At 40.5% G+C, this 13676-nt stretch overlaps 1 protein-coding gene across 2 annotated transcripts; it reads right to left on the bottom strand.

Moving 5' to 3' along the window:
* Positions 1-308: 308 nt before the first annotated feature.
* LOC146313241 (lamin-A-like) lies at positions 309-13105 on the bottom strand. 2 transcript variants are annotated; one of them, XM_084739340.1, is made up of 13 exons: positions 10751-13105; positions 10010-10363; positions 7393-7549; positions 5774-5899; positions 5094-5264; positions 4838-4963; positions 4180-4400; positions 3083-3356; positions 2858-2965; positions 2644-2763; positions 1879-1935; positions 884-1081; positions 309-730 (listed from the first exon to the last, which is right to left on the bottom strand). In XM_084739340.1, exons 2-13 carry the CDS (start codon positions 10345-10347, stop codon positions 695-697), a joined length of 1932 nt encoding a protein of 643 aa, XP_084595466.1. In that variant the 5' UTR covers positions 10348-10363; positions 10751-13105; the 3' UTR covers positions 309-694. The 2 variants fall into 2 exon arrangements, with proteins under 2 accessions (XP_084595466.1, XP_084595467.1); XM_084739341.1 differs by having other exon boundaries at positions 884-1078.
* Between the last annotated feature and the right edge of the window lie 571 nt (positions 13106-13676).

Here is a 13676-nt window from a genome sequence, read left to right as displayed (position 1 = left end):
GTGGATCTGAAGCAAAGTTGGGGTCAACTTGATTTGATTACTTGGTTCAAATTAAAGGTATTTCTCAAAATAAGCTAAGACAAATTAATTTACAGCGACCCTGCTGCATCAGTGTAGTTCAGTACAGAGTGAAATGCAAATCTGATTTAACTCTGATATGAACAGCATTAAAAAATAGGACTGTATTTACCAACAAGCTGCAAGATTTATCAGAACAAATTGGGCCAAACAGTTGTTTTAAGCAGTGTTTGCCGATCACAGCCTTCAAGGCCCACTGCCCTGCATGTTTTAGGTGTTTCCCTCCACCAACACGCCTGATTCAAATGATCAGCTCATCATCAAGTCTATGCAGAAGCTGGGAAACACCTAAAACATGTAGAGCAGTGGGCCCTGAGAACCAGGACTGGGAAATGCTGCTAGGCTCATATTTTGCCACTAGGTGGCAGCCTGGTAGAGATTTCCAACCCTTAATGTCACAGATACAAACAAAAGTGGCTGCTTAAATCAAGAATTCAGGAAAACATTTCAGAACATGCCTATATACAGTATAAAAAAAGCAGTATGAAGTTTCATTGCATACAATATCTCGAAAAGTATTCCAAAGTACATGAACTGAACTTAATAAGTACAACAGGTAACTGAAGAACTAAAAACTCATTGAATAGTTGAAGTGTGTCAGCGTGGATCCAGCGGCTCACATGATTGGACAGTTCTCCATCCTGGTTCCAGCCTAATTGGAAAGATTAACAAAGTTACACACAAATAAAATTAAAATAAAGACAGAAAAACACTCGTGCTTCAGCCTTCGAGAGTAGCTGAATAATTTGTTTGATTTCCAATAAAGCTTTTAAAAAGTCTGAAGTCATATGTCAGCAGTGCCCACCTTGCGAGGGGTGCTGGTGCTGAACACGTAGGAGTGTGGCAGTAAACCCTCGGAGATGCCTCCGCTGCGGAACGAGCGTGAGGCTGAGGTCACGGAGCAGTTACTGGATTTGTCTGAGGGGAGTCCACAGGACCCACAAACCACCGTCCGGCTCCGCAGGTTGTACTCACTGTCCCCACAGGTGCTGTGAGCCACCTGCTGGGGCAAACACACACAGTCAGTTATTAATATTAGAGCATTTCAGGGGAACGTACTGATAATCTACTGATTCATCTCATGTGGTAGTCCTGTGGAGGACTGAAACTGCCAGAATAAAAAATAAACAATACACTCAATAAATAAAGCAATTTGTCATTAAATAATACCAAATATCCCCTGGCTGTTTTTATTAGATTTATATGTTAGAAAACGTAATATTTTGTGGTTTTGGAAAGTTATGCCGGGAATTGTTCATGATTTTCTTACATTTTACAGGGTTAATAAAAAGATATAATTAATTAATCCAGAACATAATCTGCAATCTAATTGATAATGATGTGTTTACCACTAATTGTATTCAGTTTCCCCAAAATCTGGTTATTGTTCCACTCTTTCAGACCATTATAGAGCAACCATAAAGTGAGAAAAGAAATCAGCACTTAATTATTTATAGATTGTAATCTACATCATGTCAGTGCAAATCTCTCACTTCTAATATTAACATTTATTTAATTTTACAGAACAATCTCTTGATGTTTTGTGCAACTCCAAGCATTCAGATTGATCATTTAAAACTTAAAAATTGCTAATTTAATATTTCTAGGATGCTGAAAATCACTGTTAAGTGTTCTTAATATGTTGTGGGTCTAATTCAGTGTACTTTAGCTGCTTTTATCATGAAAATTAGGCTACTGGTGAATGTTGCTAACTGCCTTTTGCTCCTGTAGATTTCTGTGTTGCATGTATATATACATAGATAAACAGTGTATGTTATCAATGCATATAGTTTTTCTCACCATGTCGTCATCATCTTCTTCAAGATGTGTGCGGGTGACCTTCCTCATTGCCATTTCCTGAAGGAAAAAGTATTATAGTGTTGATTCATTTATTTATTTATTGCCCATTTCTGACACATTAAAGGGATAGTTCGGGTTATTTGAAGTGGGGTTGAGTGAGGTATTTATCCATAGTCAGTGTATATACCTACAATAGGTTGCGGTCGACAAGCGTCCAGTTTGGAAAAGCAGAGACTGTCAGCTTGGAAGCTAAGCAAAATGTATTTCAGCCACTTTAAAAAGGCTCATCATCGCTTTCTCCAAACTTTCTCCAAACCAACCAAACTCCACAGGCAAAACCATTCATTTTACCTTGAGAAAACTGGAGTTGCTGGTCTCCCACTGCCTTGATCGGTTAGTTTCTTTGTGTTGTTGTGTGACTTGGGTGCATCTAAAGTAACCTTCTACAATACCGAAGTCACACAAAAACACACAATCTAACCGATCAAGGCAGCCAGCAGCTCCCACGTTCTGTGAGGTAAAATTGCTGATTTTGCTAATGGAGTTTGGTTGGTTTGGCAAGAGAGATATTTGGCTCATATGACATGGCATGTGTCGACCACCATCTACTGTAGGCACAATACACTGACTATGGATAAGTACCTTATACAATCACACTTCAAATCATCCAAATGATCCCCTTTGAAGCTCAGAACGAAGGACTTGACACCAGTACTGCAGCCATAATAAAACATAATGTAAAATAGTATAATAATAGTAAAATACCTCTCCATTGGCACTGATCAGGATGGTCTGCAGCAGGTCTCCGGTGCCCCAAGAGGGCTGATTCTTCCACACCAGGTCAGAGGGAGGATTGTGGGTTCCACCGGCACCAGAGGCCCAGATCTGTTGGCATAATATTAGGTACAACTGAAGTGTCTGTAACTGTGTTCATCACTGTGCTCCATGTGAGATCCTGCTGGGTAAAGGTGCCGCTTACCGTGACCCTCTGGCCGGCCTTCAAGGTGAATTTCACCGGGAACTTAAAGATGATGGGAGCACCAGATCCCACCTGTCGCTTCAACTGCCAGTTGCCCAAGTTTTGATCCTGATGGTTGGATAAAAAGTGTCAAATCCTCAAAGTAATACTCTCCTTCAGCAGATAGTAAATTAATAAAACAGTAGACAACTTGCTGAGTTTTACCAACCAAACTCCTCTTCTCACCTCATCTGATTTGTTGCTGAGTCGGACATATTTCCCTTCCAGGTCCACCTCGTCCACGGTGACCCGTCCACTGGCTGAGGCCTGCTGGGTGATGCGAGTGCGGGCCACAGCTCCACCTGCGAAGCTGGAAGCCTCGCTGTCAGTGTCGTTGGGACGGCGCCTCTTGGCAGGCGAGCTCTGAGCGCCGTATTGGACAGATCGAGAATGAACTCCAGAAGAAGAGGAGCGACTTCCTGTCACTTTGATGGGCGGGGGGCTCGGAGAGAGACGCAGCCTGCAGGGACAAACATGATGATGTTTATTATCACGGGGAAAACAAGTGTAGGAGACACATGGGTTACTGCAAATGATTTTACTGAATGAACTAACTGACTCCTCCTAAGTCCCGCCCTTTTTTTTTCTCTATGCGCCAATAACATTTGAGCAGCCTTGGTACTCAGCAAAACCTTGATGAAATTTCTCCTTTCTGTTTCCTGTACTTAGATGTGCTGTTGGGCTCCTTTGATGAAAAGAAATTTTGAAGACAGTTAAAAGATGTTGCTGGGAAACCTGTAACCTGTAACAACATATAGGCTTATATAGTCACATCTTTAGTTAGCTAATGTTAGCAAAACACTAGCTGACTAGCTAACTAATTAGTCATTAGCTTGCTAGTTTGCTGGTGTTTTGAAACATTAGCTATCAGATGTAACTGGCTAGCCAGAATTGATGCAGATGACCTAGGTAGTTAGCTAGTGACATGGTAATATTAGCTATGGGATCTAGCTAGCTATCAATTAATGTGGATTACCTAGTACCTAGATAGTGAGTAGGGAGTAGTGAATGAGAGAGTAATTTTGGAAACAGCAATAGATTAGTTAGCTGATTAGCTAGTGTTTTGCTAACATTAGCTAACTTAAGATGTTACTGTCCTTCAAAATTTGGATTTCTTTTCAGCATAGATGAGCCTAGTACATTGCATCAGTACAAGAAACAGGAAAGGAGAGAGTAAGGTGAGGTTCCACCGAATACCAAGCATGTTCAACTGTTGTTTTAGGACAGAGTAAAAAGGGGCGGGACTTAGAAAAGCTCAACTGTGAGCCCTCTGGTCCACATACCTCTGCTCCTCTCCCTCCAGCAGCTTCCTGTAAGCACAGATCTCCATGTCCAGAGCCAGCTTCACATCCAGGAGCTCCTGGTACTCATCCAGCTGCTGCTGCATTTGCTGCCTCATCTCGGCCATTTCTCTGTCTTTCTCTCCCAGCAGGCGGCGCGTGGTGTCCCGCTCACGAGACAAGGCGTCCTCCAGGTCCCTTATCTTCGCCTCGCGGGCCGCCAGCTAGATTGGACAGAAGAATCATACAGTTATTGTTATTGTCAGATCAAAATTAGGGAAGTCTGAGAACGCCAGAGGCATAAATCACAAGGGTCAACAAGGGTTACAACACAAGAGTAAAATCAATAGAGTAATAAATATAAAGTGTAAATGAGTAAATGCTAACACCCATGCCTCATAGAATATCAATAAAAGTAAGACAAATTTAGAAAAATAAGTAAACTAAGTAGAAAAGTAATATTGCACATGATATTGAACTGATTTCTAAATGAGTGTTCATTTTTAGATCTTTTTGTTTTTGCTTCAAAATATCACATGATGTCCCGTTTAGTATAAAAGAAAGAGTCGTAAAAAAAAAGCCACATGTTCATAATGATGCAGGCATCTTCTTGCATAAGAGCCGTGAATGTGACCAGTGTGAACTGCTTGTTTCAGATCACCTGTTTCTGCAGCTGGCTCAGCTGAGACGACATGGACTCCAGGCGGACTCGTGTCTGCTGGAGCTCCTCGTGTGCTGCTCCAACCAGGTGGCTGCTCCTGTCCGCAGACTGACGAGCGCTTTCCAGCTGACAGAAAGAAATAAAAATTATTAAAACTCTGCTTTTTCGTTTCTCATTTTAGAACCAGTTACTTAAAAAAAAGTGGATATTTATTCTTTGCTGTTTGACTGATGTTTTAACTAAGCTGATGGTCTACCTTGGTGTTGTAGGTCTTCTCAATCTCATCCTTGTACATTTTGATCTGCAGTTCATGCTGGTTACGCATCTCCATCAGAGCCTCCGCCAACTTGCTCTCAAACTCCTGCTGGTGGCCGTTGTCCAATTCAACCATACGAGACTCGTGGCGTCGCTTTACCTCCCGCAGCTCCTGTTGAAGAATTACCAAAACATGCATGTTTTTTTCAAATAACAAGCGGGTGCTGATGCTGGAGAAAGTTTCTGCTTTTTTGCTTTTTCCTTTTGTTGTATAGCATTTTGTTCATGTAACAGCTGTGCAAAGTCAAAAAGACACAAGTGCATCCCAAAAGTAGTTACTAAGAAACGCTGCCTGCCTCATTTGTAAACCAGCCTTTGTTCTGCTGCATAATGACATCACTATGTAACACATTTGCATTATGCAAAGCTAGTTTGGATTGAAATTTTGAATGAACTGGAGGCATTGAAGGAGCTAAAACAAACACACACAGTGATTACAGGAGCAGCAGGTATGGCTGTTGACCAAAAATAATCATGTTTTTTTTTTTTTTTTAGCAAGAGAGCATTTAAACCTATTCTAATAAAAAAAAAAAAAATCTGAGTTTGAAAATTAGCATAATATGGCCACTTTAGAGTATAAATCAGTGATGATGATAAGAACTTTTCCTTCAGGAGTCTGACCTCAGAGTGGAGGTTCTTCTGAAACTCCAGCTCCTCTTTCAGGGTCTGGATGCGATTCTCTCCGTCCACCCTCCTCAGCATCTCGTCCTGCAGCTGCTTCCTGGCATCGTTCAAACTGGTGTCCAGCTAAGAGAGGAGAGAGCAGGAGCTGAATATTAGTACAAAGTAACGCACAAATATTTACATGAACTTGCTGCAGAGTGCAGAAATATGCAGCTGATATCAAGGACGGGCTAAAGTTGCCCGAGCAACAGCCCATTTGTCATCTTTGGCTGAGCGGCTCCTCTGGCGGAAAAAAAAAAAAAATACAGTTTTATTTTTGCTGGTGTTGCCCACAATTGCTAAAGTTAGACCAATACATTGCTATATCATCCATTTTTATTACTTTTTTACAGGCATGTGTTGTTGGAGCCATTTCAGTAGTGGTCTAGCTGGCTAGCAGGCTAACATACAGACAGCAAGCTACATGCAAGCTAACTCCTCTGTTACAACCATTACATTAAGTGTCCATTAAGATTTTTGCTATTAATAGTATTTTCATATTGTAGATGATATCCATCAGTTAATCTCATTTTCCTGTTCCTGCATTGCACTTTACTGTTATTATAACATTATTTTTTGTTGTTTGTTGCTTTTGTTTTATTTGTGTATTTTGTATTTTGTGCTTTGGCAATGTTATATTTTATTAAAGTCATGCCAATAAAGACCCCTTGAATTGAACTGAATTGACAATAATACATAGAACAGACAATGCATCGCTGTATCCATCAGTATCATATCACGCACAACTGACAAAAAACGATGTAAAAGACATAATAAGATGAAAAGAACAGTAAAAGAGAGGGAGCAGAGTTACTTTTGACATTTATACTCTGAGCACATTTCAGACTTTGTACATCAGTACATCAGCTTGTACAATCTTCACTTTTACTTGAGTAAAGAAGTTGAAACTTCTACTTTTAGCAGAGCCTATCTGCACTTCTACTTGGGTAAAGAATGCCTTATTTTGCCCTTTTTTCAAAAACTCTGTGCACGTTCCTGGTAAATATAGCAAGAGGGCTGGACAGTGTGGAGGCTGCTCTTTAATCAAAACGTCTGAGCTCAAGTCTGAAGTCAGCAAATACATTCTTCATTTGCACAAACAGATACTGAATTCAGGAATTTTCATATTTTATTTTTACTCAAGACTATTATGCAAGACCTGGTCTTATGAGGCCCTTTCAAAACTCCTCAGACAAAAAGTCAAAAATAGGGCATTTGTGCAATAATACTGTGTAGGACATTGTGCAATACTCTTGGTGTGTATGTTTGGCTGTATGGATCTGGGTGTGATACTGTATGTTAATTGTAGTTTGATTGTACATGTGTGTGGTCATGTCGCCTGTGTTCTCTTGAATGTCCAAGACACATTTCCCCTGAGGGAGACAATAAAGGCTAATCTAATCTAAAGGGTAAAACAGGGCTGTTGCTGGGTTTTTGATAAGCTGCCATTTATTATCACAAAGTGGAAACAGAGTATTACGAGGGACAAACTTGGTGAGTTTGTAGGCTGCCTGCAGAATGATGGACCCCAGATGTGTTTCCACTGAGTTTTATACTGAGCGTGGGGTTGAGTTTACCTTGGCAACCTGCGTCTTCAGGTCCCTGTTTTCCACCTCCAGGTTACGCTTCTCTCCCAGAGCCGTAGTCAAGGACGCATCCTTTGAGTTCAGCAGAGCCTCCAGGTCTTTGAGCCTCTGCTGCGCTGAAGCCAAGTCTGACTCCTTTTTGGTGTTCCTGTAAAGACAGAAAGAATGTATTACAGGATATCCCAGTGAATAGAACGAGGCTAGACATCCATTTTGCTTTGTAACTTAAGAACCAGATGGAAAGTGAATTACTACAGTTTCCTTTACGGAGTCTAATCAAACAAATATGAGCTATTTTTGAGTGAGGATGTAGCCTGGATGAGGCAGAAACAGGGGAAAGACCACGGTGTATATGACTCATAGGCCACAATCTGATCTGCGTCCAGTCCCGTGTCGGTAGCCACAAGCCACAGCCGTTGGTGTTTAGCTGAGACGCTGCCATGGCAACGGCTTGGCTTTGCCAAACACACAACTGCCTTCGTCTCAATATTTATGGAAAAATAATGGAGGCGAGAGCGGAGCCCTCTAAACACTGCCACGTATTGTGTGCATAATGACGAGTTTGGTTGAAGGAGGAGAAACTGGGGAAAGAGTTAGTCATCGGGCTCTGGATGTGGCAGCATGGGAAAGAGACGGCGTAGAAGTCCAACGTCAAACTGCAGTGAGCAATGGGGAGGGTATGTTAACGCAGAAGGGCGTGGCCCCGGCCATCAGCAGGACGCCGCTGCTGCCAGAGTGTCAGCAAGAGTTATACAAACATCATCAGCTATTAAAAGAGCTAATGAGCTAACAAGTGTGTTCTGCTGCTGTGGACACACGTGCAGAAATATGTTAGATATTAACACCGCAAGCACAAAACCCTCACACTCATGCAATAACAGACAAACTGATGCTTTTAACTCAGAAGGATCTGGTGGAAAAAAGAGGATTGTAGAGGCCTCGGGGCAGCCGTTGGATCTCATGATCGTCAGATAACCAAAATATCTGGATCAGAAGGATCTTTTCATTTTGATTAAAGTGTATCTTAGGCTGATTTGTTTCATTTTTACCAAAAAGCTTTGTATTCTTGGAAAAGAAGCAACTGATTGCACAGTTTATGCCTTGTCATGTGTTTCCTTATCACAACTGAAGAAAAAAATCATCTTAATTCTGCATGTCTACAGTTGTAACCTATTTCCAAGAAAGTAATTTTGGCGTTAAAGCTAGACTGTGTTACTTAAGCTTAACAGCAGCCAGTGTCCACAATTAAAGGGTCGGGTGAGTCAGTTATTACTGTTTTGTAGGTTTTCTGTAGCTTTCCAGCAGTATTCCTATTACATATTCACATCCAAACACTAATAATACGTATGTTTCAGCATCAAAGTGCTATTTTCCCAAGTCCTTCTAAAAAACTTTTTCCTGTGTGACATAGGTTTGCATGATGGCGTTGCTACACATAAAGATATCTGAAGGAGGAAAGGGGAGGGCATCAGTGCTGTACCCTGCGTCACTGCTTTTTCCTAACGGCTGAACGGGAGTTTCCATTTGAAAAATACAGAAAAGACCACAGATCGAGTCACCCTTTAAGGGATCATAGTAAACGATAAAATGTTGTATAACAGCAGAGTAAGTAGAGTCATAAAGACAACAAGCTGACTCAGTAATGTCAGTAACACAACAATATTTATGTAGGTTGCTAATGTCAGCCACCATTAGCTGCACAAAAAATGTGAGTCACACTTTAATTGGCCTTTCATAAGTCCCGCCCCTTTTGGAACCACCTTTCCTGTTTCCTGTATTTAGATATGCTATGTGCTCGTCTATGTTGAAAAGAAAACATACATTTGAAGATATTTAAAGATGTTGGACCTGTAGAAGCAATATATAGGGCATCTATACAGCTTTTGTTTGTGTATGTTTTATGTATTTATTTATGTATTTTCTTTTTTCCCTTTTACCCTATTTTTTCTGTCTTTACATATGTTAAGTAACCCTCAAAAATGCAAAAAAAAAGTTAGCCAATGTTCATCAAATGCTGGCTAACTAGCTAGTTAATCTACAGCAAACATTAGCTTGCTAGTAAGCTAGTATTTTGCTAACATTAGCTAACTACAGGTCCCCAAGCACCATCTTATAACTATCCTCAAATTTGGTTTTAGCATGACCCGCCCTCCTCTGCCTCTACCCTGATATTCTCATGCCAAAACCTAGCCAACCCAAACAACCCAAACCAACAAAGGCAACGATTCCTCGCCAATCAGAGCTGGAGCAGGATTTTGCTCTCCTGGGGGAAACATTTTTCTTACAGGAAACAGGAAAGGAGAAATTTGACCATGGCTTGGCTGGGTGACGAGCTTGTTCAACTGTTATTGGTGCACCGAGCAAAAAAAGGGACAGGACTTAGCAGGGGTCAATTATGAAGAAACTACATCTTACAAACATGCACGGGTGCTTTTAAGGAATTCGGGGCCTCTAACATGCTGAGACCCCCTTAAAACACCCCAGCCTAATCAATGTAGTTATCAGTTTGAAAGTATTCCTCCTTTTTTTCTCCACTAGCAGCACTTCTGCTGCACACATGCACATGAAGAAAACACGAGAAAATTCTGTCAAACGTGCTGCAGCCCACCTTGCTTTCAGCTCCTTGAAGTCCTCTCTCAGCTTGCCCAGCTCCAGCTGCAGCCGTGCTCGCTCTTTGGCCACAGAGTCCAGAGTCTGACGGGCATCGGCCAGCTCGGCCTCATAAGCGGCCTTCAGGCCCGTCAGCTCCCGGCTGACCTCGGTCTCTGACTCAGTGATACGCAGACGCAGGCCGGCGTTCTCAGCCTCCAGAAAGCGCACCTTGTCGATGTAGACGGCCAGACGGTCGTTGAGGTTGGACAGGTCCTCCTTCTCCTGGAGTCGGGTGATGCGGTTGGGGGATAGTGGGGTGTTTGCACCTCGGGGAGTGTTTTTAGGTGTCGCCATTGCACTTATCTCCTATCTTTACAGAAAAGAACATGAATATTAACTTAACTATCCTGAAAATAAAGGCAAAATAAATGCACAGGAGGTTTTTTTTCTGATTAACATGAAAATACTGCTATAGTGTATACTTAACATACAGAACTAACAAAAGTTAGGATCTGTGAACTTCTATTTGTGCATAAAAAAGTAATAATTGCACTTTTAGATTTGAAATTAAATTTAATTCACAGTAAAATATCAGCTTTCTCCAGAGATGTCCAACTCTTTTGAGTGCAATAGCATAAAGCGTACAAAAGACAAAGACTATAATTAATGAAAAGACATGGGAGGGGTCATCGACTCCACCCTAGAATCAAACAAATGTCTCTGCACAAAAGATGCCAACTATGACGGGAAGATTTACCTTTCAAAAGCTGCTCAGATGAAGAGAAAATGTTGCTCCGGGGATATTCGTAGACTTCTCTGTTAATTTTCTTAGTTATGTTGTGATGAGAGTGTCCCTCTGAGGTCTCTGTTCAGTCTGTTACTGCGCTGTCTGCAGATCCATCCGAGAGTGAGTGCCCATATAGGAAAGAATGAGATGGGAGGAGAGGAGAGAGGTTGGCCTCAAGTTTGGCACTTGGTAGGTGGTTGTTCGTCTCCCTCTGCCTCTGTAATGGGTGTGCAGTCTGAATGAATGAGTCACCCTCCGCTCAAAGAAACTCACAACGCCATGTGATACATAGAAGGGATAATTTTAAGCAGATCTGTTGCCTGAGAGTTGAGTTACTTTGTTTGACTATAAAACCACAGCGCTCCTTCTTCTGCATGAAATCAAAATGAACAAGTTATATAAGAGAGGTTTCAGATTGTTTTAACTCTTAAATACAAAGTTTCGAGAACTTGAACGCACTTTTTATGCATTCTAACGTGATCTATGTTTAATCTTCAATGAAAGAGTTTGGTTCAGTTTCAGGAAGATGATTTTTTGAGCTTCCCTGTCTGAAGAGATTCTCAGCTGCTTCATCTTAGTTGGATACAAGCTAGAAAAAACAGTAAACATAACACAACACAGACCACAGTAATGTATTACTATCATATTTTTTGCAAACTTATGCTTATAAGTTTATTTAAATCAAAGTGGCCTGCTGGCGAGTAAAGGAAAAAGCTACTGAATGGGAAGTAAGAGGATAAAACTGGATGTTAAGGGGTTTTAAATTGTTGATTGAGTTTGAAATGTAAAAATGTCAAAAAAAATATATGTATTAACAGTGGTGGAAGAAGTACTCAGAATCTTGCAACACAGTACAGAAATACTCTGTTACAAGCAAAAGTCCTGCTAAGTAGCCAACAAAAGTGCAATCCTCAAAATACTTAATATACCAAAATGTAACTGTACTCATTATGCAGAATGGCCTATTTCAGAATAATGTAAATGTAAGGGATAATGTCCAGTAATGCAGGACAATAACGACCTGCCCACTGTACATTTTTCCACACATTTACTCACTAAAAAAATCAATAATTTGACACAAAACATTAATTTAAAAATTATTTTATCGCTCCTCCAAGTTATGATCAGAACTGCGTCCGTAGCAACAGTCTGTTCTTCATGGCAACGGTCTGATATACGTAGCAACAGTCTGCTATAAAGAAATAACAGAATTTAAAATGTTGTAACTGACCAATCAGAATCGAGCATTTAACAAAACTGTGAAAGAATGATGCATTTTATAGTTTTTTTGTTTTTTTTTAGTTTATTCTCATTGACTAGAGACAATTTTTACAGAGGAGTACAGTGGACTGATAGAGAGCTGAACATTATGTGTTATTATGTCACAGTGAAGTTGACCTTTGACCTTTTGGATAAAAAATAAAATAAAAGGCGCAGCGAGGAGGGGCCCCGAATGCTGGCGGCCGCATTCGAGCTGCGGCGCTGCAAGGAGGGACCCTAATGCCTGTGGCCACGACTGTCACCGGCGTGGAGCCATAAGAAATGTTTTCAAGAATTCTGAATCACAGATATCCTTCAACATACAGTCATGAATGTGCACCAAAAAATTTAGGCTGATAGTTCTGTAGTATTTGAGATTAGGTGCGGACAAGCTTCAGGTCCATTGGTCACTCACACAGGCAAGCAAGCAATCGCTTACGCCATGTCCCCCTGTCCTCACTTCAGCTGTCCTGTCAATTAAAGTAATAAAAAATCCCCAAACATTTCAAAAAGTATCTTGTTACCAATTACAAATACTTGCTCATCATATGTATTTTAACAAAATACAGTCATGGGAAATGTATGTAATTCAAACACAAGTCATTTATAATGTGGAAATACCTAAATACATTCTGAATAATCTGATATTATAACATTTTAGATCAGCTCAGTATGGGTCTGATCATACAACCTCCTCTGAAAAGATGAGCTCTGCTAATTTCCCACATTATAGATTTGAAGTGTCCAATCACCGGTGCATGATGGGTAATTTAAGGTAATAAGTAGGCTATATTAATATTGTTATTGATGCTTATTGCTCTTTTCTTCTGTTGTATTTTTGTCTGATTGAAGTTACAACAACTTCCTGTTTCATGGCGAATTATCGAACCGTCGGTGCCAAGGCCCTAAAAACCAACAGGGGTCCGCAGCGCTGGATCCCTAGTTATGGTTTAGAAATGTGTATTTTGATTTGATGTTTTTAATGAAAAAAGTTTAGTAATTTGAATACCATACTGTAAAGACAGAATCAAAAATGTAATCATATTATCCTTGACACTATAATATAATTACACAAGTGTACTCTGGCTTGTTATAGCTACTTATTTTTGTAATCTGATTACATTATCCATCACTATGCAACCCTGCATATAAGACAGGGGTTCTCAGTGTTTTTCATGTCAAGAACCCCCACAGTAGGTTAAAATTGAACCACACACCCCATTAGACAAGATTTTAATGAAGTCTTCATAATCAATCAAACTAGGATCAGTATAAATTACAGGAATCAAAAGGACTAACACTATTTGTTACCTTGTTGTTCCGACTTCCACAAAATGTGATAAAAGTTTCTGTTCCTCATTTTGCCCCCATTTTGGACCCCCTACACCCTGTTGAAGGACACCTGTTGGTCCCCAGACCCCAGTTTGAAAACCACTGACATAAGGTGCACTGTTGGTATGCTTGTCTGTGTGGTACGCCAGGGTTGGGTAGTGACAAATAACAACTAATCAGTATTACATAATCAGATTACAAAAAAATAAATAACAATAATCAGCCCAGATTACATGTGAAAAATGTGTAATAAGATTAGCTAGATTGTCAAGGATTGTGTTCTTGATAACGTCTTTAAAATCCC

Source organism: Lutjanus erythropterus, chromosome 16, assembly GCF_056507025.1.
Source record: "Lutjanus erythropterus isolate fLutEry1 chromosome 16, fLutEry1.hap2, whole genome shotgun sequence".
NCBI classification, from domain to species: Eukaryota; Metazoa; Chordata; class Actinopteri; order Lutjaniformes; family Lutjanidae; genus Lutjanus; species Lutjanus erythropterus.
Note: the sequence above shows the minus strand (reverse complement) of the source record. Positions and strands in the feature narration are given on the sequence as shown.